The sequence below is a fragment of the Podarcis muralis genome, chromosome 3 (assembly GCF_964188315.1).
Source record: "Podarcis muralis chromosome 3, rPodMur119.hap1.1, whole genome shotgun sequence".
Classification (NCBI taxonomy): Eukaryota; Metazoa; Chordata; class Lepidosauria; order Squamata; family Lacertidae; genus Podarcis; species Podarcis muralis.
Window position 1 is genome coordinate 63515739 of NC_135657.1, and position 23230 is coordinate 63538968.

The following is a 23230-nucleotide window of genomic DNA, read 5'->3' on the forward strand; positions in this document are numbered from 1 at the left end:
GTTGGTATTGCAATCACTCTTCTTCAGTGTTCAGAATTCAAGCTGATCTCTTCACCTTCAGATTTTAAAAAATTATTTAAAACTGTGGAGAAAAATAAACGAACACAATGGTTGTAGAGAGACAGACAAATCTTCCATTTTCCATTTCACCTATACCAAAAATTACTTCAGCCATTTCTACAGTGTTGTAGGTGGAAGACTGCAGTGGTTTAATAACTTGAGCAGCATCCGAGGCAAAAACAATAAAGGTTTGTAAATAGAGCACATTGTTTGTAGTATTTCTAAACAAAAGACCATGTGCTACTTCAGTGTCTACACTAATGAGTGTTTTCTTTTGCTGACCTCTGGGCCTACATAGGCAGAGATAGAAGAGGAGGAAATTCGCAAGGAGGTGGATATTTTCAATTACACCTGATTGTTGCCTGCTATTATCAGTGCTTGAGGCTGCTGTCGATTATGTTTGCATAGTGGCTACCCCTGTTTTATTTTAAAAGCCCCGTTTATTGAACTTTAAAACACTTTTTTGTTGTGTTGATGATCATGGGTTGTTGTTTTTCCGTGTCTTCTTTTGTGTGTGCTTTAATTTTACAGACCTTTTCCTTGAGAATAGATGGGGAAAATATTTATGTCAGACATAGCAATTTAATGTTGGAGGTTTGTATAATCTAAGGAGTACTTTTCTGTCCTCATGGGCTGCCAGGCTGCATGAGATTGGAGGTCACTTGCAGGCTGTTCTAGGCACAGTGCATGAAATGCATGGGGGTGTTCGACTTGGACATGCATGTTGAAAACCAATCTTAGTCACTATAAATGAATGAATTTAAGTATGCAGCTGTTAATACATTTTGGAATGGCAAGTAGAACTTATAGCCCTGTTTAGATGTTAAGATTTGGAGGAAATCGGTTTTTTAAAGACTTGCCAAAATGGTTGAGGATGCACCATCTAGAATTCAACTACATGAAATGATGCAGTAAAATTAGAACCAGGAAGTTATTTGTTCTCTTCCTGGAATCCTAGAGAGCTGAATCTAATTCTATAGTAAAATAATACTTACACCGTGAAGTAATTTGTGCTTGTATTTGTTGTGATACCAGGAGGCACTATATTGCCTTTGGAATGAAATTATGAATGGTAGATTCTTTTGGCAGCCATATTGAGTAAATATTGTTTACCTATTACATCCAAATAGTGCATTCAAAGTAACAAAACTTTGGACCCAGAAGAGCAAGCTTTGTCATCCAAATTGGGCTATTTGAACTGTTAGATTTAGATGATGTCAATTATTTGTATACATGCAAAAACATTATATTAAAATCTTCAGATTTACAGTAACCTTACTAATATGTTATGTTGCTTTTTGGCAGCTTCCGATAACTAAATACATACTTTGTATAATTTTACTAAAACACTGTAAAGTGTACTGCATAACGTTGCATTGAACAAATCCAAGAAATGTGCCTGGTCTCAACCCAACATTCTTTTTGAAAATACTCTATTGACTCAAACTGTGATAAATCTCTACCAATTGGTTGTTTTTTTGTTACTAAGATTGTTACTAAAGGTACTAGTTGTACCCCTTGGAAGTTTTTACTGTTTTTACACTTTTAAAGCTCATAGTGCCATACACATGGAAGTCTGAGGGGCAATATTTTGGCTAATTAAATGCCAACACAAAAAACCTCCAGTTGTCCTCCTCCCCCAACAGACTATGGAAAAATGTCCTTCCTCCATGCTGTCCTTGTCACTTATCTCTCTCCCCCACCAGTGTTTCTTCTATCCCAGAGCTTGCTTCCCAAACCAGGCACTCTTTTTCTTCCTTCCCTCTTCTTGATATGCATGCTATCTTATTGCCCCTCTAGTACAAGGTTATATCTGAAAGCCAGCTTTCAGCACGATTGAATTATGTCATTGGGCATAATGGCATATTATTTTATGGTGCTTCAGATGTGGTTTGAAAATTAGTTGCAGAGTAGCTTCTAGCCCCAGCGCGCGCACACACACACACACACAGAGAGAGAGAGAAAGAGAGAGAGAGAGAGAGAGAGAGAGAGAGAGAGAGAGACCCACGCCTATGTCTTAAGAATGACATAGTGCTTCAAAGGAACTTCATAGAATTGTAGCTGGAGAATTGGGAAGTGCAAGCTTTCACTGTGTTTGTTTAAATAAATTATAAAGCAAAATGCCTAAATTATTTCTGGTCACGCAGCATTTCCTGTGTGTTGTACTGCTTTTCCCTACAGAGTGGGTAAGCTCATGGTTGCTGTACTTTGCAACACAGAAACAGTTGAAGCCACAATTCTTTACCTACCATCTTCTCACGTGAGAGTCACTGGTGTCCATGGTGGCGAACTATGCTCTCAAAGCTAAATGTACATTAATAGAATGCTTGATCCCCATCCTCTCACAGTAAATAGTGCCATGTACCTTTGTGGGCAAAAGATGGTGTGTTTATCCTGGATATTATTGGGGTGAAGGCAAACCCTGCTTTTCATCTGGAGACTGGGTGGCCTGGTCTTCACTTTTAGGGAGTGCGTCATAATTATGGGTATGTAGCCCTTATAGTGACAAAAATAAACATTTGCTCTGTGACTAAGTGTTCTACATCTCAGAAACTGCCTTGTAGTTCAATTTGATAATACTGTAAAGATTAAGAAAAGAAAAAGCACATAATGTCATAGTAAAAAAAGAGAACACTTTAACTAAATTACTGAATCTTGATATCCCAGGCACTTTTCATGGTGTGTGTTTTTTTTAAAAAATGGTTTATGTTTGTCACATGTTGTCCTACCTTTTTTACATTACACGTTGCTTAGGACCTGGATAAGACCCAGGATGAATTACTGAAGCATCAGGCTAGCATTAGTGAACTCAAGCGCAATTTTATGGAATCCACTCCTGAGCCACGCCCTAATGAATGGGAAAAGCGGCGTATCACACCTCTGTCTCTACAGACACAAGGGGTATGTCACTGAAGACCCTTGTCAGCATGCATAGCCACAAAATTAAGAAAATAGTTAAACTATACATTGTGTTTCAGTATTAACAAGGAAGATATGGGGTGTTTCTTTGTTGGCTAATGTGATATTTGTTTGCTGCTAACACATTAACATTGTGTGCATCTGTTGCTTTCTGTTTGCAAAAATTTCAGAGTAACTACATTACTTTTTAGGTTGAGAAAGCAAGAATGAAGTAGTTATTAATAATATAATTTGAGAGTTTTAGATAAAGTGTGTGGAATGTCAGTTTACAGTGCAGCTCCAAGTATATTCACTCCAAGTCCCTAAGTCATTTCATTGCCTCAACATTTACAGTAATTGGGAGGCGGACGTACTTCAACAGGAGGAAAAGGGGTAAGGGAAACACAATTCACAACCCTCCCTCCCAAAAAGGTGCTACAGAAAAAGTTATTCTTGAATGCACTCCAATTTAGTGGTGTTATGCCTAATGCATTTTGAGTGAACCTCTGTCAGGCAACTAAAAAGCAGATTTAGAAAATTCAACTTGGCCGTTATCATAAAATGTATAATGCTAAGTATCAGTAAGCTCCAGTCTTCTATTTCTATTTACAGTTTTCAGTGTGTGTGTCCTTTAAAAAAGAAAAAACAAATGCCATAGATGTGCCAATGTATGGCATGCTTTCAGGAATGAAATGCACTTTTTGTTTAGCACTTTGAAGTTTACCTCTTAGGTTGCTTTGTGAACCATTTCCATACAAACAACACAAATTAATTATGGAAATCCAGAATGAGCCAGTAGGTTCAGAACATTTATTTGTGGTTTTTATCTGTATTGAGGCAGATTCTGAAATCAGTGTCTCCAGAGTAACTCTAACATAAAATGCTTTTGCCTTAAAAACAAAACAACTTTTGGGCTTTTCAGTATTTAATGACCCAACCATGTGTGGTTTTTAATCTCTGTTTAGCACAAATAATACCCAGTACATAGACATGGGTCCACTGAAGAGCTGAACCTGTAGCATTTCCCATCCTGTGTACTTGGGGAGAGATAATTCAGAGAGTACTCGATGCATGATAGTGTATACTAGATGTCTGTGCAGAAAACATTGTTGATTATGCCAGTGACACAGGAATTCTCTGCCTGTTTTTATGCCAGTTGTCCTAGCATAAAAAGCACTGCGTGGATGTATTTGTTTCTTTTAGCATTCTGCCTGTCGTGTTCGCTGTTTACTGTGGCTGTTATCTCTTCTGCAGTTTATTAAATTTGTATTCTGCCTTTTCATCAAACGTGCTCAGCATAGCCAACATCAGTAAAATATAAAGTAAAATACAAAATGTGCCACACTCAAGCTATTTGAAAATGAAGACTCAACTATATTTCTCTGAATGTATATTGACATCAATTAAAACTGTTCTGCAGATCAGTAATGCCAAAGAATGGGATCCTCCTAAATAGAGCCTTCTCTTGTTCCAAAGGGTATTTAGCTGTTGATAAGGCTGTATTCTTTTTTGTGTATTAAGAAATGAGGCTTTAAATGATGCTGCCTGATACGCATATAGAGTATTATAAACTCAGGTGCCAGTTCAAGGTGTATCTGCCATATACCCTACGCAGTGGCAGATTTGTGCTTTTTGAATAGAGCTTGACTTTTCTCCAAATTCAGCCTCAAAGAGGGATGTGCTTCCTTTGGCATTACCTTCAGTTTAGTTTTCATACCACTGTTCCCTAGCACAGCATAGGGAGCCAATTTCATATTTGTTAATGTGTTGCATGTCTTTGTCCAAAGACATCTTGTCAATAATAACGAGTTAATAGAATAAGAAATACGCCACAGTTTTAAGTTTCCAATAGTTGGTACTGTATAAGCAAAATACTTGCCAAGTGAGCAAGAAATTGATAATCCACTTCAAATTAGTGAGAATAACAGTAGTGTCATTATAGTTGCAGTGCCCTTGCCAATTTATATAATACCTGTGTTCTAGAGAGTTTTAATTTTATCAGTGAAATTAGTCATTTCTTGAAAGGTTGTCTTAGTTCCTTCAGATTCAGGACTATGCTACAGGTTTAAGTATGCAACACTGTCTTGCTTTTTTCCTTCTTTTCCCCATCAATTTTTTTGTACTCATTCTGAACATGTTAGAGCTAGCAGCCTATTTAAGAATAGTGCTATGTTTTGACATAGTAGCAGTACTAATAAATTATTTTCTTAAGTTCTTCACTGCTGCAGGGGCAGAGTAGTAGGAGACAAATGAAATAATTAGGCTGGGGAAATATTGGTCACTAGCCAAGAGACTTGCACTAGTGGAATGGGACTTTCCCATTCTCACCCCTGCAGCCCCCCATGTGTCCTCAGAATCAGCTCTGGAGGGCTGAGGGACCCTATAGAGAAGATTTTTGTGAGCATGCGAGGGAAGGAAATAGAGGTGCCATGGCACCAGCAGAACTTCACTAGCACTGCTTTAAATACAAGCCATTATCAGCAACTATTGTGAATATTACTCAGTGGAAGGTGCTGGATTTTAACAGCCTGAAAAGAAAATCATGGTGCCTTGTGGGATCAACTGTTACTGACTTTTGAACTGTATGAAACTCTTCATGTACATAGATTGGGGTAGGTGGGAGTTTTCTACAAAAGTAGCTTTATAGGCAACAATTGATACTGAAAAGTGGAGGGCACTTCTCTTTTCAACATTCCTGTGCTCCAAATTGCACTCCAGCATAAATTTATATTATAAAATGAGTGTTTGCCTTCACAGCCATGTGCTTTGACAATCAACAATTCCTCCAAGTAAGCTCACAAAATCATTTAGCCCACATTTGGGTTATAATTTGGGTTTATTGCACACATTTTATAGTTCAGCTTTAAATGTGCTATCTTGCCTAACCTTCCTTTCATAATTAATGTCCTAGGGAAAATGGAATATTAATTAAGAAAAAAGGGATTGCACAAAAGCCTGAAAATAAAAGTTTGAAATATAAGTTAGTTTTAATGGCCATGATACATAATAGGTTTGCACTTGAGGGTTCATGTAGGCTTCAACTTAATAACGTTTCAGAAAGGAGCAAGATTGTGAGAACAGAGTTGCACAATTTTCTTGATGAATGGTTTAGATCCAGAGATGTCTTGCGTGAGCCAGAAAGCCCTTCCAATTATCCAAGGCAGCTTTGCTGAAATCCTCAAATTTCTTATCCTACTCTAGTCACCCCACCTGCTTCATCACACACATTTTGAGAGGGTCTGTTGCCCTACAGGAATGGATTTAGGAAGATGCCATGATCTACAGTATGGGGGGGGCGGGGAGCCAGGGAAACCCCTTGATCATCTTCAAATCCTATCCGTAATGGGTTAAAAAAAGAATATCATGAAAATAGATGGAGCTGTATCCTTTAGGGAAACACATTTGAATGTACTCTTTCTTGTGTTTGTGTGCTTTCCCCCCCTTTCCTGTCCTTTTTCTTTTCTTGCCTGACGCTTTCCTTTATTTTGTAGGTCACTGCTGTTTTGTCTTCTGCTGTTTAATTCGTTACTTTCCATTTTCTAACTTGTCTAGAGCCTAGAAGAGGAGATAGCATCAATTTTATTTAGTAAAGAGGGTTTTTCCACTAGCATGAAATCTGCCTTCACTTCAGCTACCTTGTGGACAGCAGAGGGCACTGTTGTGAAAGATAATGTACCTTCTGAAAAGCTTTCTGCCTCGCCCTTCTCTCAGCTGCCTGAGGTGCTTTTCCACTTTTACTTTTTCCACCATAAAACTATATATGAAGACAGTGGGGTTTCATGTCAGATGAAATTGTGTCCCAGTGATTAAAAGATTGTAAGATTAAATTAGGATAGAGAAAAATGCAGAGCCTAAAATAAAGCTATTTGAAATGGCTGGTGTGTATGCAAGACGCCTGCATGAATTGGTTTTACCAGTGACTTGCATGTAGAAGTGCCAACTCCATGCAGGAAGTGGGAACAGACAGTTAGAATGTAAATACATATTGCACCATTGTGCTTTTTTAAAACTTAGAAGTAAAATTATTTTGAATGAAAAAATGAAAGGCAAGCGCAAGCTAAAAGCTTATCTTGCCCATTCTAAATGTTTTGTAGACATAGATCTTCAAAAGAAATAGTACTATATATTGTTTTTCTGTTCCATTTATATTTGAAATTATCTGGCAGCCATAGATAAATCTAGTCTTAAACTTTAATTTGAAACCAAAATTAAATCACAGCTGCTGTCATAGGATTAATTATTATAGTAATGGTACTGTTACATTTTTCCTTTCACTTTTTTGTACTGTCTCTTGTGTGTATGTGTATGTGTATGTGTATGTGTGTCATCTCTTAGCTTTTAAGAGCTTCTACATACGTCAGTTTGCCCTGACTCTAGGTCATAACAAGTGGCACAGTACAATTTCCTTGAAGATCATAGGACAGTATGGGCTTTTAAAATGCTGTTTCTTACATGCTAAACACATTTCTCCATTTGAGATATTACATATGTACAGGCAAATTTCATACATCTTCAGAGGTGCCCAGCTAATCAAGGGTCTAAAACAAGGAAATGTATGTGAGTTCAGATATTTAATATCTGTGAAATAGGAACATCTGGCAGAACTTGTAGCAGCCCTTTCAAGGGTGTCAATATTCGCTGATACACATTAGGTTTGTTAGAAAAATCTGCAAGTACATGAACATAGCTGGCCAGTTAATGTTAGCCCTGTTTGGCACTTAATAACATTGTTTTACAAATATAATGATGATGATGATGATAGTTACCAAAGTAGAATATTTATTTCAGAGTTTAACCTGTCCCAAGCTGAGAGAGTGCAAGTTTCAAATAGAGGTCTATCCTGTTCAAATAAATCAAGTGAAATAAAACCCCCTAAAGAATCCAGATTTACCAAATGCCAACTTTGGAGCTTTCATAAGTAGAAAGTTTTACAGCACTCTGGACTAAAAATATTGCATATTTTCAGTGTGCTTATTGCTGTGCACTTGATCTGTGCTAATTTAACAAATTGTGCTGTACATGTGTGAGCGTGCAATCAGTCCCTCTGTGCTGTTTGTGAAATGATAAAATCAGATGTTTGTGTTAAGAGATGTTGAAACTTGTATTTATGTTTGTCTTCTGGTTGCTTCTTGTTTCACAGAAATTTACTCCCCAAACAGAAGAGCCTTCCATTGGAGCCAGCAGGACGATTAAGGTTCTACTATTTTGCCATAGTCCATTGAGCTTTGACATTTCAGAATCTTCATTCTTCCTTCCTTCCTTTTTTCATTTAACCATTACAGTCATCTTTGTTCTTCATGTGACCTGAACCACCCATCACATAGTTTTATGTTCACTATTTTATTTATTCATGTTTTCTACTTTTTGTTTTTCCTCATCCATTTGTTTTGTGCAGAGTTCGCATGAGACTCTGAACGTAGTGGAGAAGAAGCAGGCAGAGGTTGGCATAGAAGAGACAGTAGTCACTGCCGATACCAACAGAGGCAAAACACAACTTGTCTCTGGTGGTGGGCAAACTCAGAAGATGGAGCACCTATCAAAGAAGGATTCTTCATCACTGTCATCAAGTAGCAGCAGTAGTGAGAGTGAAGATGAAGTAGGAGAATATCAGCCACACCAACGGATGACTCAGGGTGCCATAAAAGAAGAAATAGAAGAAAATGAAGTTATCATAGAGGAGGGAGAACACAATGCACAGGCAACAGTGTGCGCAGAAATTTCACAAGAAGCCAGTCCAGTTCAAGTAACAGTTACGCACATACCAGTGACAGAAACATTGGTCCAGGCGAACGAGGTATCCACCAAGACACCCGGAGAGGGACACCCGGCAAAACTGGATAAGCAAGGCCTGAAAGAAGAGAGGGTGGAAGAGCAGCTCAAAGTAAATGGAGAGGCATCGCATAGTGACATTGATGTTTCACAGCAAATAATTTGTTGCTCCGAGGTAAATGGTAGAAGAGTAAGGGATCCTTTATCAGGCACATCGTCTTAGGGTTCAATATCTCTGCCTTTCTTCTTCTCTGTCCTCTTCGGGTTTTCATAAAGATTCAGATCTGGAAAGTGGAAAATGGATGTGCAGTCAAATTCTGCCTTTGGTTAAGGCTTCTGAATTTTTTACTAGTTTGGTTACCCAGAAGAGCGAACTTGCCTGGGATTATGCCATCTTTTTACTTTCTCATGTTCTGTTTGTTTTGCATGTGTTAATTTGTTTGAGTCTTGTCCTGTCTAGTTTGATTTTTATTATCCCTCAATAAGTTTTAATTGGAATTGTGATGTTACCTATCTTGGGCATGAGATTAAAACGCATTTTATGCATTTGATGTAATAGTCTTAAAACCCAAGTATTTTTTTAATTGAAAAACCCTACCTATTTTATGAAACCTCCTATCTAAATACTAAAACACAAAGAGCCAGAATTTGTAGGAATGCACAGTTGGTGCATTCTATAAATCACCATGAGACACACATACCATATTTACTACTGTTGACCAAAGTCCTTTGCAGATACAGTTATTATTTTATGCTAGCCACTTGTAGTCCTTGAGAGGCATGAACTTACTCAGTAGATGCTAAATCAAATTTATTTTCTCTAAGAACATGAAGCATAATGAAGAGCCCGAGAGATGGTAAATGAAGCACAGGTTAAAGGTTCCAATCCGTGTGTGTGTGTGTGTGTGTGTGTGTGTGTGTGTGGTCCTGGCAAACAGCAACTGTGTTAATCAGCTGATATTTCTGGAGGGAAAGACTAAACCCATACCGCCTCCATCCATCCACCCCCCCCAAAAAGCTGATCTGTGCTGCTGCTGCTGCTGCTGTTGTCATTGTTTGTGTGTGTTTCAAAAAAGACAGAATGGTGCACATAGCAGCTGGACTGGAGGAGGATTCCCAGAGCCACTTGCATGTGCAATTCCTCATCCAGCTAGAGAAATGTGTGTGGAGCACCATAGTTACCTGGAGTGGCTGAGGGCATTTCCACCCCCAAGGTTATTAAATATGGAAACAGAAGATTTGTAATGATGGTCAGGGCCATCTAGGTCAATCTTGTCCCCATTGGCAGGATTTGTCAAGTTTTAAACTGTCTCAAAATGCGTTTATGCATTTTATTAAACATTGCCGTATAAGGAGTTGTAGCAAGTTTGTGACACTCAGGAAGTAGTGTATGGAGTTGGTTTTGGGGATGACATCTATTGGCTCTATAAGGGAGGTCATACCAATGAGATCATTGAATATATATTGACAAGCTTAATAAATAATGGTTCAGACTGTTCGTAAGGGCTGTTTCAGAAGAAATTTATGATGTACTTGCTCAAACCATAAAGTTTGAAGTAGTTACGTATCTTGTTAACATTGTGTACAAGACAGAAACACATAAATGCTGTGGCCATTTGTGGCTCACCTACAGTGAGTATATATTATGTGCATGAAGTTAAAAAAAGCCAGCTTTTAAATCAGACGTAAGCTATGGGTTCAAACAATGGAAAGCTGTGATTGGCCATGGGCTCACCACCGTATAGATCTCTCAAATACCCTGATATTTTTTAAAGCTTTAAATCTTACCAATCTGATTGTATGTTACATTTATTAACCATTTTTTATATATGCTACTGATTTAAATTTATATTCATATCTAGCATAGGAAATATACTATGGTGATTTTCAGATGCTTTCTTATATTAGTAGACAGAACACTTAACATTTCTTGTGTGTTCATGATTTTCAGACTTGGGTTTAGAAGTTCTTCTAAGGAATGTTTAAAAAGTGAATCTAGGATCTTGTTGCCTGAAGCCAGTTCATAGACTGCTATATATTGTGTACTTCAAAATTCATACTCTTCTGTGTCTTTCTAAACACTAGCCTCCAGTGGTTAAAACTGAGATGGTGACCATTTCAGATGCTTCACAGAGAACTGAAATATCCACCAAGGAAGTACCAATTGTTCAGACAGAAACTAAAACGATCACATATGAATCTCCCCAGGTACAGGTGTTGTATAATTTAGAATGCCTTTTTGGGATACAATATTGTAAGCTTGTTGGGAGAGGACAGGTTGCCATATCTCCTTGTGGAAATGATATCTGTATACATACACTGCTTATACTAGGACAATGAACTAATGGACCTCTTTATCTGAGAACATCATTGAGATGCCATCACCTGCCTGAGGAGGGGTTAATAATGACTGAATCATGTTAAATGACATTTAGTACATTGTGTGTTCCAGAATTGTCTACTGCACTTGAGTGGCATGAAAAACACAATCTAGACGTCTTCATTTCTAAAACAGGCAACTTTTGTTTAAAAGAAGGCTGCTAGTTTGGCTTCCCTGTTTTGTCAAAATTGACTATATTGCTCTTTCTTCTTGACGGTGCAGTTTGATGGCAGTGGTGATGCTGGTGTGCTGTTGAGTGCACAGACGATCACTTCAGAATCTCTTTCTACAACCACAACCACACACATCACAAAGGTAAAAAGAAAAACAGTGAGGTTTGCTGTTCTCACCTGTTTTAACAAAACAGGACAGAAGTAGACTGCTCTTAATCAAAATCGGCTGTGAAATGTTATATTATTCCAAGTTTCTGGGCACATTATATATGTACTAATGAAACATTCAGAATTCAAGATTTTGTGACTTGCTTATTTTCTGGAACCTTGAACTTTCATTATATTTAACCTAGGATGATTTATTTTAAGTATGTTTAGGGCAGTTATGACTATCCTAAATGAAGGCATGGACACAGTTACCATTTAGTACCATCTGTTCAACCCTCTCCCCCCTTGTCTTTCAATGCTACTCTAGGTTGCAGTGCATAATGGATTTATGCTGCTGATTATTTTGTGCTGGTGGGGCTTTTATATATTTTTAGTATTGTTGATCGTATTTGTATTTTACTGAGTTTAAATTGTGACCCACATTTGATTGAGTGGTACTGGAATTTCCAGATAGCGAAGAAGAATGTTGAGTTTTGTGCTGCAGGTGTGTTTTTTCTGTTACACATTTGAATAATGAAAGTATAGAAATAAGTCTTAAGGCCTTAATGTGCTGTGTTTTTTTATCTTAAGAATTGTTACTAAACTGTAAACATTAAAAGAACTAGAAAAAGGTTTTCTGCCTTTCCTGTGTTCAGTTACAAGCTGCTACTTACATTGGAGGATTAAGTAAAATATTCCTTGTTCTTGAAATCTTTAGACAGTAAAAGGTGGTGTGTCAGAAACCAGAATTGAAAAGCGGATTGTTATCACTGGCGATGCAGACCTTGACCACGACCAGGTGAGAGACAGAACACATCATATTCTGCTTTCCAATATTTTGCCCCTCATGAGGCAGTTGAGGTTTTTCCCCTGTCAAAAATATTCTATTATAAGAACACGAACAATATTTTTAAAACTCAACCACCTCATGATGTAAATCGCTAACCATCACTGAATTACTGTAATTATAATCTGCCGTTTTTACTATGTGGTGCTGCACTGATTCTTAATTGATGGTAGGTTCACAATTTAACAGAACAGGGATTTAATTTTCATTTCTTAATTGTAATGTACCAAGGACTCTGAGTAAATTTAATTTCAGATTTTGATGTGCCTGTAGCAAGTGGCTTGTGACAAGTTCAATCTCTCCTTGAAGCCTGAAATTAAATGACAGAGCTGTTTAGCATTAAGCATTAGGGATGTCTGTCCCAGCACATGCTAAAATAAAAAACAAAAACATACAGCTGGGGAATCTGGAAAGGTCAGACAACAGAATTGCTTTAATAAAATTCATATCTCAGTATACTCTTCTTAGGATAAATATTATAAAGCCTTAAAGTAAACTTTTTAGAGATAGATTGTATGCATCTGTTTGTAACACAAGATCTTGTTCAGCTTTATAAATGTCTGAGTTTTTAATTTATGTAAAACGTGTGCTCATATTCAGACGTAAATTCCAGCATTATTTCAGTAGAATTAGGATCTGTAGTGACCCTTTAAAATGGAAAATACACTCGATAAGAACAAAATACTTCTATTTTTCATATTTGAACCCCTGAATTCTTCAGTTTGAACAACCCTGATATGTCATTCTTCTAAATACAGTTCAATACAGCTTAGAAATAAAGTATTTGTCAAAGCTGAAACCATATCTAGGAACCTTGAAAACATTATTCCTTAAAACCATTTTTTTCTTGCCTATCCGGTCTTGTTTTCAATTTTATTTCTCTGTATTCTGAAGAATAACTCTTCCATGCTCAAGTACTAAATAAAGTATAGGCAAAGCAAAATAGTGTATGCATTTACTTAGCCATTTATTGTTAAGCCCTGAAGGTTATATATTTAAAAACTGATTGCTATTTATTTTGGTTTATGTCTCGAGTTTCCAGTGTGCATCTGCCAAGGCAAAATCGCCACTAATTTTGTTTACCTCTGAACTGTGTTTTGAAAAGATCTTTAGGGAAAAGTTGCTAATTGCCCAGTGCTTACACTTTCCACATCCCACATCAACAAGGTGTGGAAGGAAGCTGACAGGTGCCTCCTGGCAGAACTATCCATTACCTTGTGAAACATATATTCCCAATCCTACAATTGCTGTAGCAACTGTGATAGTTGTGGGAGTGAGAATCAGTTGTCAAGGAGACTTGATGGGGAATCTGGTGCCCACTGATTGTTTTCTCCATCCTTGGTCATTTTCGCTTGGTTTGGGTTTCTTTTCTGAGTCCAGCTGGTTTTCTGTGGGAAGGAGGGGATTTTAAAAGCCAGTTAGGGCATTTGAAAGCAGAATTGATGAATAAGGGAAACATTAAGCACCATCCTCTTTGCCCACTGATTCCCCTCAGCAAATTTCACCCTCTCCACCCTACATTAGTGTTGCTGTGGTCTTACCTGAATTGGTATCTTCCAACATTAAGTGTGCAAGATACCGTGTTTTTTTGCCCTATAGGACGCACTTTTCCCCCTCCAAAAATGAAGGGGAAATGTGTGTGCGTCCTATGAAGGCTGAAGCCTGGAGAGCAAGAGGGGTCGGTGCGCAGCGACCCCTCTCGCTCTCCAGGCTTCAGGCAGCTCTGCGCAGCCCTCGGGAGGCCGGCGTGACTTCCGAGGGCTGCGCAGAGCTGCCTGCAGTCCCAGGCTTCGTGCAGAGCTGCCTGCATTCTGAAGCCTGGGGCGCGCTGAAGAGCGCGCCCGGGCTTCGCGCAGCTCTCTGCAAGCCTGGGGAGACCGGCGCGACTTCCCGCCAGGCTCCTTAGGCTTGCGGATAGCATTCTGTTCTCGGGGTCAGGGGAAGCTCGGGCTTCCCCCGCGCCAGCCCCGTGCCTGGGGGGGAGGAATAATTTTTTTTCTTTATCCCCCCCCCCAAAAAAAAACCTAGGTGCGTCCTATGGGGTGAAAAATATGGTATATGCTAAATATCAAAGGACCTGTGCCCACAAATGAGCCTCCTGTCACTTCATCAACACAAGGCTAAAATAAAAGCATGTGTAAAGTGTTGCACACATACACAAAAAAAAAAACCTGATTCCACGCTTACGCTGATTGCGACTGCCCCAGTGGCAGACCACCAGGAAAGAGGTCTTGACGTTGTGGTGGACAGCTTGATGAAAATGTCAACCTAGTGTGTGGCAGCTGTGAAGAAAAGTCAGATTCCATGTTGAGGGGAATTAGGAAAGGGTTTGAAAATAAAACATGATAGAGCGGGATAAAATTATGTATAGGGCAGAAAAGATGAATAGAGATAAGTTCCTGTTCCTTTCTCATAATATGAACTTGGGGTTATTTAATGAAGCTGAATGTTGGAAGATTTGGGGTGAACAGAAGGAAGTGCTACACAGCTCATAATTGTCACAGTTAGTACCACAGGATGTAGTAATGGCCACCAACTTGGATGGCTTTGAAAGAGGGTTAGAGAAGACTTGTCAGTGGCTACTAGCCATGATGATTATGAACCTTCTCCAAGGTTGTATTCAGCTAAGTTTTACTCATAACAGACCCATTGAAATTAATGAACCCAACTTAGCTATGTCTTAACTTCATTAGGTCTAAGTGAGATGGGTGTTGAATACCTCCTCTAGTATCGGAAGCAGTATTCCAGTTGTTGTGGTGGTGAACGTTGTTGTGCTAATGTCCTGCTTATGGGCTTCCCATAGACACCTGATTACCGTATTTTTCGCCCTATAGGACGCACTTTTCCCCCTCCAAAAATGAAGGGGAAATGTGTGTGCGTTCTATGGGGCAAATGCAGGCTTTTGCTGAAGCCTGGAGACCAAGGGGGGTCGGTACGCACCGACCCCTCTTGCTCTCCAGGCTTCAGGAAGCTTTCCGCTAGCCGTGGGAGAGCTGCGCGACTTCGCACAGCTCTCCCACGGCTTGTGGATAGCAGCGTGTTCTGGGGGCTGGGGTCAGGGGAAGCTCGGGCTTCCCCAGCCCCGCACCTGGGGGGGGGGAATAATTTTTTTTCTTTATTCCCCCCCCCCCCCCAAAAAAAACTAGGTGCGTCCTATGGGCCGGTGCGTCCTATGTGGCGAAAAATACGGTAGCTATTGTGAGAACAGAGTACTGAACTAGATGGTCTTTTGGTCTGATCTAGACGGACTCCTCTTACGTCCTAATGCTTGTATGTCGTTGCAGCAATAAAGCATTCCTGTCTAGATACTATATTGATCCAAATGGCTCACCATGTGGATCAATATAAAGATGTGTCTGTGGTGTGCTTTAAAAAGTTTTTCTGTTTCTTACCTTTTCTGGAGTTTTTATTATTAGTGCTTTCTTAATGTTTTGGTGAAAAACTGCTTTGTGAGGTTTGCCAGAAGAAGATCTAAATGCTTTAGATAAATATGTAAGATACCCAAAACATAGTTTACAGCTCATAACTTAAAATACCCAGTAGCCTCTCTAGGCTTTTAATTTGGCTATCTCAGTAATGGAGGAGCAGCATTCTTCCTCTGTTCAGTTGTCACTTCTGAACACAATCAGTCCAGGAAGTGTGGTCATTACTGGCCAAACTACCTCATAATTTTTATTTAATGGGTCCTTTTTAATACTTACGTAGGCATTGGCACAAGCCATTAAAGAAGCCAAAGAACAGCATCCTGACATGTCTGTAACAAGAGTTGTGGTGCATAAGGAAACAGATCTTCCGGAAGGAGGAGAATAAGGTAAGAGCCTGAGACAAGACCTGATACAAAACTATTATCCTCCCAGGTTAATAATAATAATAATAAATTTTATTTATATCCCGCCCTCCCCGGCCAAGACTGGGCACAGGGCGGCTAACATCAAATATATAATACATTAAAACATAATATCAAACAATCGGTTGAAATACAGCTTAAAATCAGATTACAATCTGAATAAAATCAGATGGCAACCCACAAATTAAAACTATATCTATGGGGTTGGGAACATTAAGTGTTCACCAGGCCCAGCTATTTGTGCTGATCATATGAGCCAGTGAGAAGGGTTAGAGGGGCCCTTTACATGCAAGGTCTTGTAAAAAAGGTCCCAGACTGGATCTGGGCCAAAGACCTGGTGGAACAGCTCCATCTTTCAGGCCCTGCAGAAAGATGTCAAATCCCACAGGGCCCTGGTCCCTTGCGGCAGAGCGTTCCACCAGACTGGGGCAGGGCCGAAAAGGCCCTTGCCCTGGTTGAGGCCAGCCTAACCTCCTTGAGGCCTGGGACTCCTAAGGTGTTATTTGTGGACCATAAGGTCCTCCACAGGACATACCAGGAGAGGCGGTCCTGTAGGTACGAGGGTCCTAGGCCGTATAGGGCTTTAAAGGTTAAAACCGGCACCTTAAACCTGGCCCTATAGTCCACTGGGAGCCAGTACAGCTGGTGTAGCACTGGATGAATGTGATCCCATGGCGAGGACCCCGTAAGGAGCCTCGCCGTGGCATTCTGCACCCGCTGGAGTTTCTGGGCCAGCCTGCATAAAGTGAATTACAATAATTGAGCCTGGAGGTAATCATCACATGGCTCACAGTGGCAAGATCAGGGCAGGAAAGGTAAGGGACCAACTGCTTGGCACGGTGGAGATGGAAAAATGCCGCTTTTGTTGTAGCTGCGACCTGTGCCTCCATGGAGAGGGAGGCGTCGAAGGTTACGCCCAGACTCTTGACTGAAGGTGCTGGTACTAATTGTGCCCCTACAAGGGATGGGAGTTGGCGCTCCAACCCCATGTCGTCCCAACCCAACCAGAGGACCTCTGTCTTTGAAGGATTTAACTTCAACTGGCTCCCACGCAGCCATCCAGCCACCGCATCCAAACATCTGGTCAGTGTGTCTGGGGCTGAGTCAGAATGGCCACCCATCAACAGATAAAGTTGGGTGTCGTCAGCATATTGATGACAGCCCAGCCCGAAGCTCTGAACAAGTTGGGGAAGCGGGCGCAGAGAGATATTAAAAAGCATCGGGGAGAGGATTGTACCCTGTGGCACTCCACAGACCCAAGGGGTTCCGCAACGACAATTCCTCCCCTAGCGCCACCCTCTGTCCCTGACCTGAAAGGAAAGAGCACAGCCATTGTAAGACTGCCCTGGCTGCTGCTACCAAGCACCTGGAACCCCTATTTGAATGTTCTTTACCACAAATAAATGCATCTTTTGTGATTCTGTCTGGAATCAGATCTAGGGTAATGTTTTGGACCTTCCAGTTTGGAGTTTTGTTCGGAAGAAGAGCACAAAGAGAAAGCAGAAAGGCATGGCTGAGACTGTAGGCCTTTTGAATGCTAATGGTGATGCATTACGAGCTATTTGCATTATGAGAGAGAGAGAGAGAGAGAGAGAGAGAGAGAGTTCCTTAGCTACCTCCTTGAAAAATGAAGGAAAACTGCTCTTCTGAAGAGGGAGGTCTGATGCCACTTAAAATAAGAAAAATGTAGCATGTGACTGACTTGAAAAAGGAACATTACTCGAAGAAAGCTGTAATATGGTTGAGAGTGTTTTTAATAGTATTCAAAATCTGTGACTAAATGTAAAGAATGACATTAAACTGCTTGCCTTTCTTTAGAATTCTGAAGACTGATTTGTGACCGAAGAACTTTGATCATTCAAGTCGGTGTCCCCACCGCTACTTCACTGACTTCACCAAGCCTGGTGACAATGACCAGACATTTCCAGAACAAACTGCCAACACCAAAACTTATCTTCTCTGGTCCTTTACCATATATGTCTTTTATTTTTATAACCACTTCTTAACATTCTTGGCTTTTTATGAGGTTTAGAGATTTATTATTTTTTCCACGTTTCCCTGACATTTTATATAACTGATTTCTTGATTGCATGAAAGTGAACAAAAATATTTAGTAAGCACTTTTCACTTTAGCAAGTGCAGGAAAGAAAGAATCTTTCACTAAGTCTTTTCAAGATGTTTCCAAATAAAGCCTCTTAATGGGATAACAGCTTTTTTCAGATTATTCAGGTAAATAAAACATCAAATAATATAAGAAATACATTATCTTGTATTAAAATAAAACACAAAGCTTTCCTATGACCTGGTGGGGAAAATAAATTAAGATTTGTATGGATGTTGTACAAACTCCTTATAGTCTGTTCTGAGGATCTCCCACTTTCTGAAGGGAACTGGTGCTGGTATACTATAGAAGAGATAGTTATAAAGATGTTTCTACTGACTGAGCACTGTTTTAGTAACTTCTCTGCACTTCAGTGCCATTGTTCAATTTCTTCGTGGACACTTTGGTCTGCAACATTCCAGACAGGATAGGAAGGACTTTGCTCTCTTCCCTTCTGGCAAAGATAATCCAGGCAGCTTAAAACCTTAGTGCTTTTCTCTTAACATGTTAAATGTCAAACACTTTGATTATATGAATACATGTGCAGAATGCTTGCATTACATAACTCATTGTCTACCTGTTATAACTGACACGTCTGTTGAGCAGTTGTCTTTAAGTAGTTCGCCTGGTGTACTTGTACAGGTTTTCAGGGCATTGAGGGACTGGGGGGCAGCCAAGGACCCATTGTAAGTAGTATGGGAACCAACTGCTGAGTGAGGCTGCTAGTCACTGAGGAGGTCTATATGAATACCTGCTAACTGTCTCTTTCCCACATACTTCACTGTTCACCTTGTGTATAGTTAAGATGCCATATTAAATTTATAGCAGCTTGAAGTTGTATTAAGTGATATTTTGCTTTCTGTAATACTGTTATAAAATAAAGTTTCTTTATTCTCTAAATGTTTCAGCACATTTGTATTTTGACACCTCAAAAAAAAAAAAATCAGTTTTGAGCCTCTTTCTCAACATGGTTGAAAGCATTTCAGGAGGGTGGGATGTCTGTTAAAACAAGACTTGTTGATTTTATGTAACCTAATAACATTCCTAGAGCAAGAGGCAGCCTGGTTTTGTTCCCCCTGCCTATCCAGCCCAGTGGGGAAGAGTCATGCTGTTAACTGAATGTCCTCCTAGAGGTCAAGATGCCCAACTCCCCAACTGCTCCCTGAAACTCCACTACTACAGCGTCCCCAACAGAGAATCGTAGAACAATCTTGCTACTGTAATGCCATTAGCAAGTGTTCTTCAATGCAGCAATGCCATAATCACATCATAGACGAAATCTCAGTAGCAAGAAGAACTGTCTTTCGCCAGCAAATTTCAATTCATTTTGAGTACAAGGTTCCTACCAAACCTCTTTGCTTTAGTTGAAAGTGTTGCAAATCTGCAATTTCCAAAACAAACACAAAACCCTATACAAGCCCTAAGAAATGCATTAGTTCTAAATAATGTCATCAGGTACAAGCAGTATTATACTCTCTTGTACAAGAACAACATTTCACTGTATTTCCAACATTTGTGACTGCAGAGAGATTTTTTTAAGTGGTAGAGAAATGGAAGAAAAGTCCAGTTTTCCATTTTGTGCACAATTATTTTTGCATGAAAACATTTTCTGCTGTTGATTATTTTGATTCCTAATATAAAGTTAAAATCCAGGCCCATTCATTTATACCTTTTTAAAAGAACAAATTGTTTCAACTTCCCTCGCACATCTACCCCCAGTTTTTCCACAACATTAAACAGCTATTAAACTTCTGGAGTAAATAGCCAATGTTAAACTATGTATCTGGAAGTTACCAATTTCTTAGGATGATCTTGGTTTCCTTTTCCCGTTTCCCCGTTTGTAGTATTTGGCATAGGCTTCAATGGCAGCATCAGGGGGATTATGCATTATGTAGAGCTCCTGGTCCACTGAAAAGGATAAGCACACTGTGTTAGTTTGCAGCAGCTGCTGAAAGGCGACCAGCAAGATAAAATTTTCCTCTCAGCAGTAGGAGCTTCATGCTTGTGTTCATTTTTTTTATACACAAATGAAAATTAAATTTGATACTATTATAAATTTATTTATACCCCGCCCTCTGGCGTTCTCATGGAGGAGGCACACAAAAAAGGGCCTGAGATAATAACCGCAGGGGTCTCGGTCAGTTAATACGCTAGTTCTTGAGGTACTGTGGTCCTGAGCACCAGCACTTTGAATTGGGCCCGGAAACTAATTGGCAGCCAGTGCACTTTGGCCAGGATTGGTGTTATATGCATGGATGTAGCCGGGGGGGGGGCAGTAAAACAGTAGAATTACTTAACCAACTGACCAGTCACATTGGTCCTGCCCCCCCCCCCCAAAATCCTGCCTACCCCCATGGTTAAACAGTCTTACTGGTGAGCAACCAGGCTGCCAAATTCTACACCAGCTGAAGTTTCTGAACTGTCTTCAGAGGCAACCCTATGTATAATGTGTTGCAGTAAGCCAACGGCAGTGATGCCATTTGAACCAACAGAAGCTGCTTTTTAACTTCATCAGTGGCCTGGAGTTAAGGGTGAGCAGTGAAGTAACCAAGCTTGCTGATGACACACAGAATGGCAGAAACAAAAGGGAATTGTAAGGAGCTCTTGTAAGAGATCTTTCCATGCTGGGTGACTAGATACTAAAATGGCAAATGAAATTCAATCTAAGCAAGCGTCAAGTGATAAGAAATCAGGGCATATAAATAAATAAATCACAACTTTGCAAACTCACAGGATTCACTGCCTAGGACAAAGACCTTGATCACTGTGCTCTAAGGAGAAACTCACCATCCAGCTCCCAGAATGGCCCTCCCCCAACTGCCACCCCCAAGGCCATCTGAATGACCATCTTGCGCTGAGGGAACAAGAAAGAGTAACAGGTTCGTCTAAGCAAGTTGCCTTTTACATTCTTCTGTAACTTAAAAAACCGGATGCTTATTGTTGACATAACCTTTGGGGAACCACTTTGTAGGAGCCTCCTGAGGAGTGATATGTAAGTACAAGAAAGAAAGAAATAGCCATATCTAAATGCAACAGTGAAATTGGGCAAGTGCCGGATAGCTTTCGGTACTGATTTATGGACTTTCCCAAAGCAATTTCATTTCAAATGCATCAATAGAATTGTTTGCCAAACTTGAAATAGAGCTGGACAAAATCAAGCCAGGCTGCGTGGGAGACCCAAGACATAGAAATCCTGTACCTTGCTTACACACACACTCTCACTCACACAGAGCTATTACTTGCCATTGTCTTACTGCTTGATGCTCAGATCTGTTCAGCTCTATTTGGGTTTTTTTTTGGGGGGGGGGGACTGGTTCTGAAGCAGTGCTGCATCCCACCCACCAGTACCCTTTCAATACTGGCAATCTACGCCATACATTATCAGTAGGAAATCAAATATATTTACTGTCCTTTGCCTGGGGAGGTGCGCTGAGGATAATATCAGTTTCTTACAGTACAGCAGGAGATAAAGTGTTGTTTCGAAGGAACAACTAGTTCTAATTACTGTATAGGTTAAATTCAGAGCGTTCTGCTTTATTATTAGTTCTGCCTACCTGCCCACCTTTCAGAGCCCTGTAGTGGCTGACTCACCCTGTCGTAGCTTAACCCTCAGGTAGGCAATGAGCAGGAGCAGGAGCAGAATCACTGGCAGGAAAATTCCCATGAAGAGAAGCCATCCAGGCAGCTCCCTGACAAAAGCTGTCAGGGTGTACACCACAGCCTGACCCATCGCAAGTAGTCTTTGTGTAGCTGTGTACCTTGTTCTCCTCTGTATTTTGTTGCTCCTGCTGCATGGCCTTTGCTCGGCCCATATTAACTTCTTTTCCTTCTGGACTTTGCTTTGTTTGCACAAGCCTGTGATTTCTAATGTGAGGGCCAGCACGTTAACAGAGCTAACTCGGCTGCAAAGTTTAGAAGGGCAGATTGAAATGGCACATAACGGCCTTGACTGCAGCTAAACTGAGAATAAGAGGGCCTTTTATAATTTCTCTAGTCAACTCTTTATTTGAAATACCTGCATGCCAGGAGGCTAAGAGATGATATATAAAGGATTTCAGGCATTTCTGTTTTATTCTTCCGCACTTGCGTTGTGTTAAATTTGCTTTGCATGATGCACAGGAAAGTGGGGAGAGTACTGATGTCTGTCTCTCCCACGGTTCCAGAAGTGTGGGGATCTTGCAGCCCTAGAATATTATCAAGGATGTGAGTTTAAGGTTTGGTGCTGGTCTCCAGCCAATGGTTAGGGAGTTGGAGTCCAGCAACAACAGGAAAAAATCTCTTGTGTCCCATCCTCTAAATTCCTCTAGTCTCCTACTTAAAGGCTCTTTGCCACTGAGAAATGATGCAAGCTGGTGTCTATATTTTGTAAAGTGCATTTTCTCCACTGAGCAACTATTAAAAATCATCACATCAATCGTGCTCCTGCTTACTAAGCTAAGATCAATTCTTTGCCAATTCTCAGACTGTAGAATACAAAACAATCTGGCCATGTCAGGAATAATGCCCTTCCTGATCACACAAATGAATGTATAGAAGACTTAGAAGTGATAGATTTGATGCATTGGACCTGAATTCTCATGTGTATGAATGTTGGTGGCAAGCTACTCCTTTATACACAAAACCCCTTTTCCTGAACACTTTCCTGAATCCTCCTTTATTCAAAGCATTTCTCAAAATCTGCTTTCTGTGATACTCAAGCCTCACCTGCAACCTAAATGAAGCCTGAGGATACACCACTGTATTTACTCATGTTCATCTTGTTATCCCTCTGTCTGCTGCATTTGTCTCTTTCTTCCTACCCTCGCACTCAACTCTGTCTAGACTTTGCCTCCGGCTAACAGAAGGGCTCCTTCCATCTGCAGATGACTCTGATCCAGCTGTGAAAACCTGCAGACAGAAGCAATAACCCACACCCACCCAAAAAAGAAAAATCTCTGGCAGGTTGGGGAAGCCCTGGAACAACACAGAAGGTGGCACTGGAAGCTGCAGAGGGAATATTAATAAAGAG

At 40.2% G+C, this 23230-nt stretch overlaps 1 protein-coding gene and 1 long non-coding RNA gene across 15 annotated transcripts in view; one reads left to right on the forward strand and one right to left on the reverse strand.

Annotated features, from left to right (window-relative positions):
• EPB41L2 (erythrocyte membrane protein band 4.1 like 2) overlaps window positions 1-19122 on the forward strand; it is a 77934-nt gene extending 58812 nt beyond the window's left edge. For 3 of the 13 annotated variants that reach the window (XM_028723408.2, XM_077926001.1, XM_028723409.2), the window contains 10 exons: window positions 592-654; window positions 2815-2961; window positions 6511-6678; window positions 8099-8152; window positions 8354-8902; window positions 10813-10935; window positions 11330-11422; window positions 12146-12226; window positions 15980-16085; window positions 17940-19122. In XM_028723408.2, coding sequence (XP_028579241.2) covers window positions 592-654; window positions 2815-2961; window positions 6511-6678; window positions 8099-8152; window positions 8354-8902; window positions 10813-10935; window positions 11330-11422; window positions 12146-12226; window positions 15980-16084 — 1383 coding nt within the window. In that variant the 3' untranslated portion in view covers window position 16085; window positions 17940-19122. Of the gene's footprint in view, window positions 1-358; window positions 392-591; window positions 655-2814; window positions 2962-6510; window positions 6679-8098; window positions 8153-8353; window positions 8903-10812; window positions 10936-11329; window positions 11423-12145; window positions 12227-15979; window positions 16086-17939 lie in introns of all 13 variants that reach the window. The other 10 variants (XM_077926004.1, XM_028723410.2, XM_077926000.1 and 7 more) reach the window with 10 other exon arrangements.
• On the reverse strand, window positions 12690-21791 carry LOC114594143 (uncharacterized). 2 transcript variants are annotated; one of them, XR_013392246.1, is made up of 3 exons: window positions 21777-21791; window positions 20017-20130; window positions 12690-13662 (listed from the first exon to the last, which is right to left on the reverse strand). It is a non-coding gene; the product is annotated as an uncharacterized LOC114594143 (long non-coding RNA). The 2 variants fall into 2 exon arrangements; XR_013392245.1 differs by lacking the exons at window positions 20017-20130; window positions 21777-21791 and adding an exon at window positions 14462-14557.
• Window positions 21792-23230: the final 1439 nt, after the last annotated feature.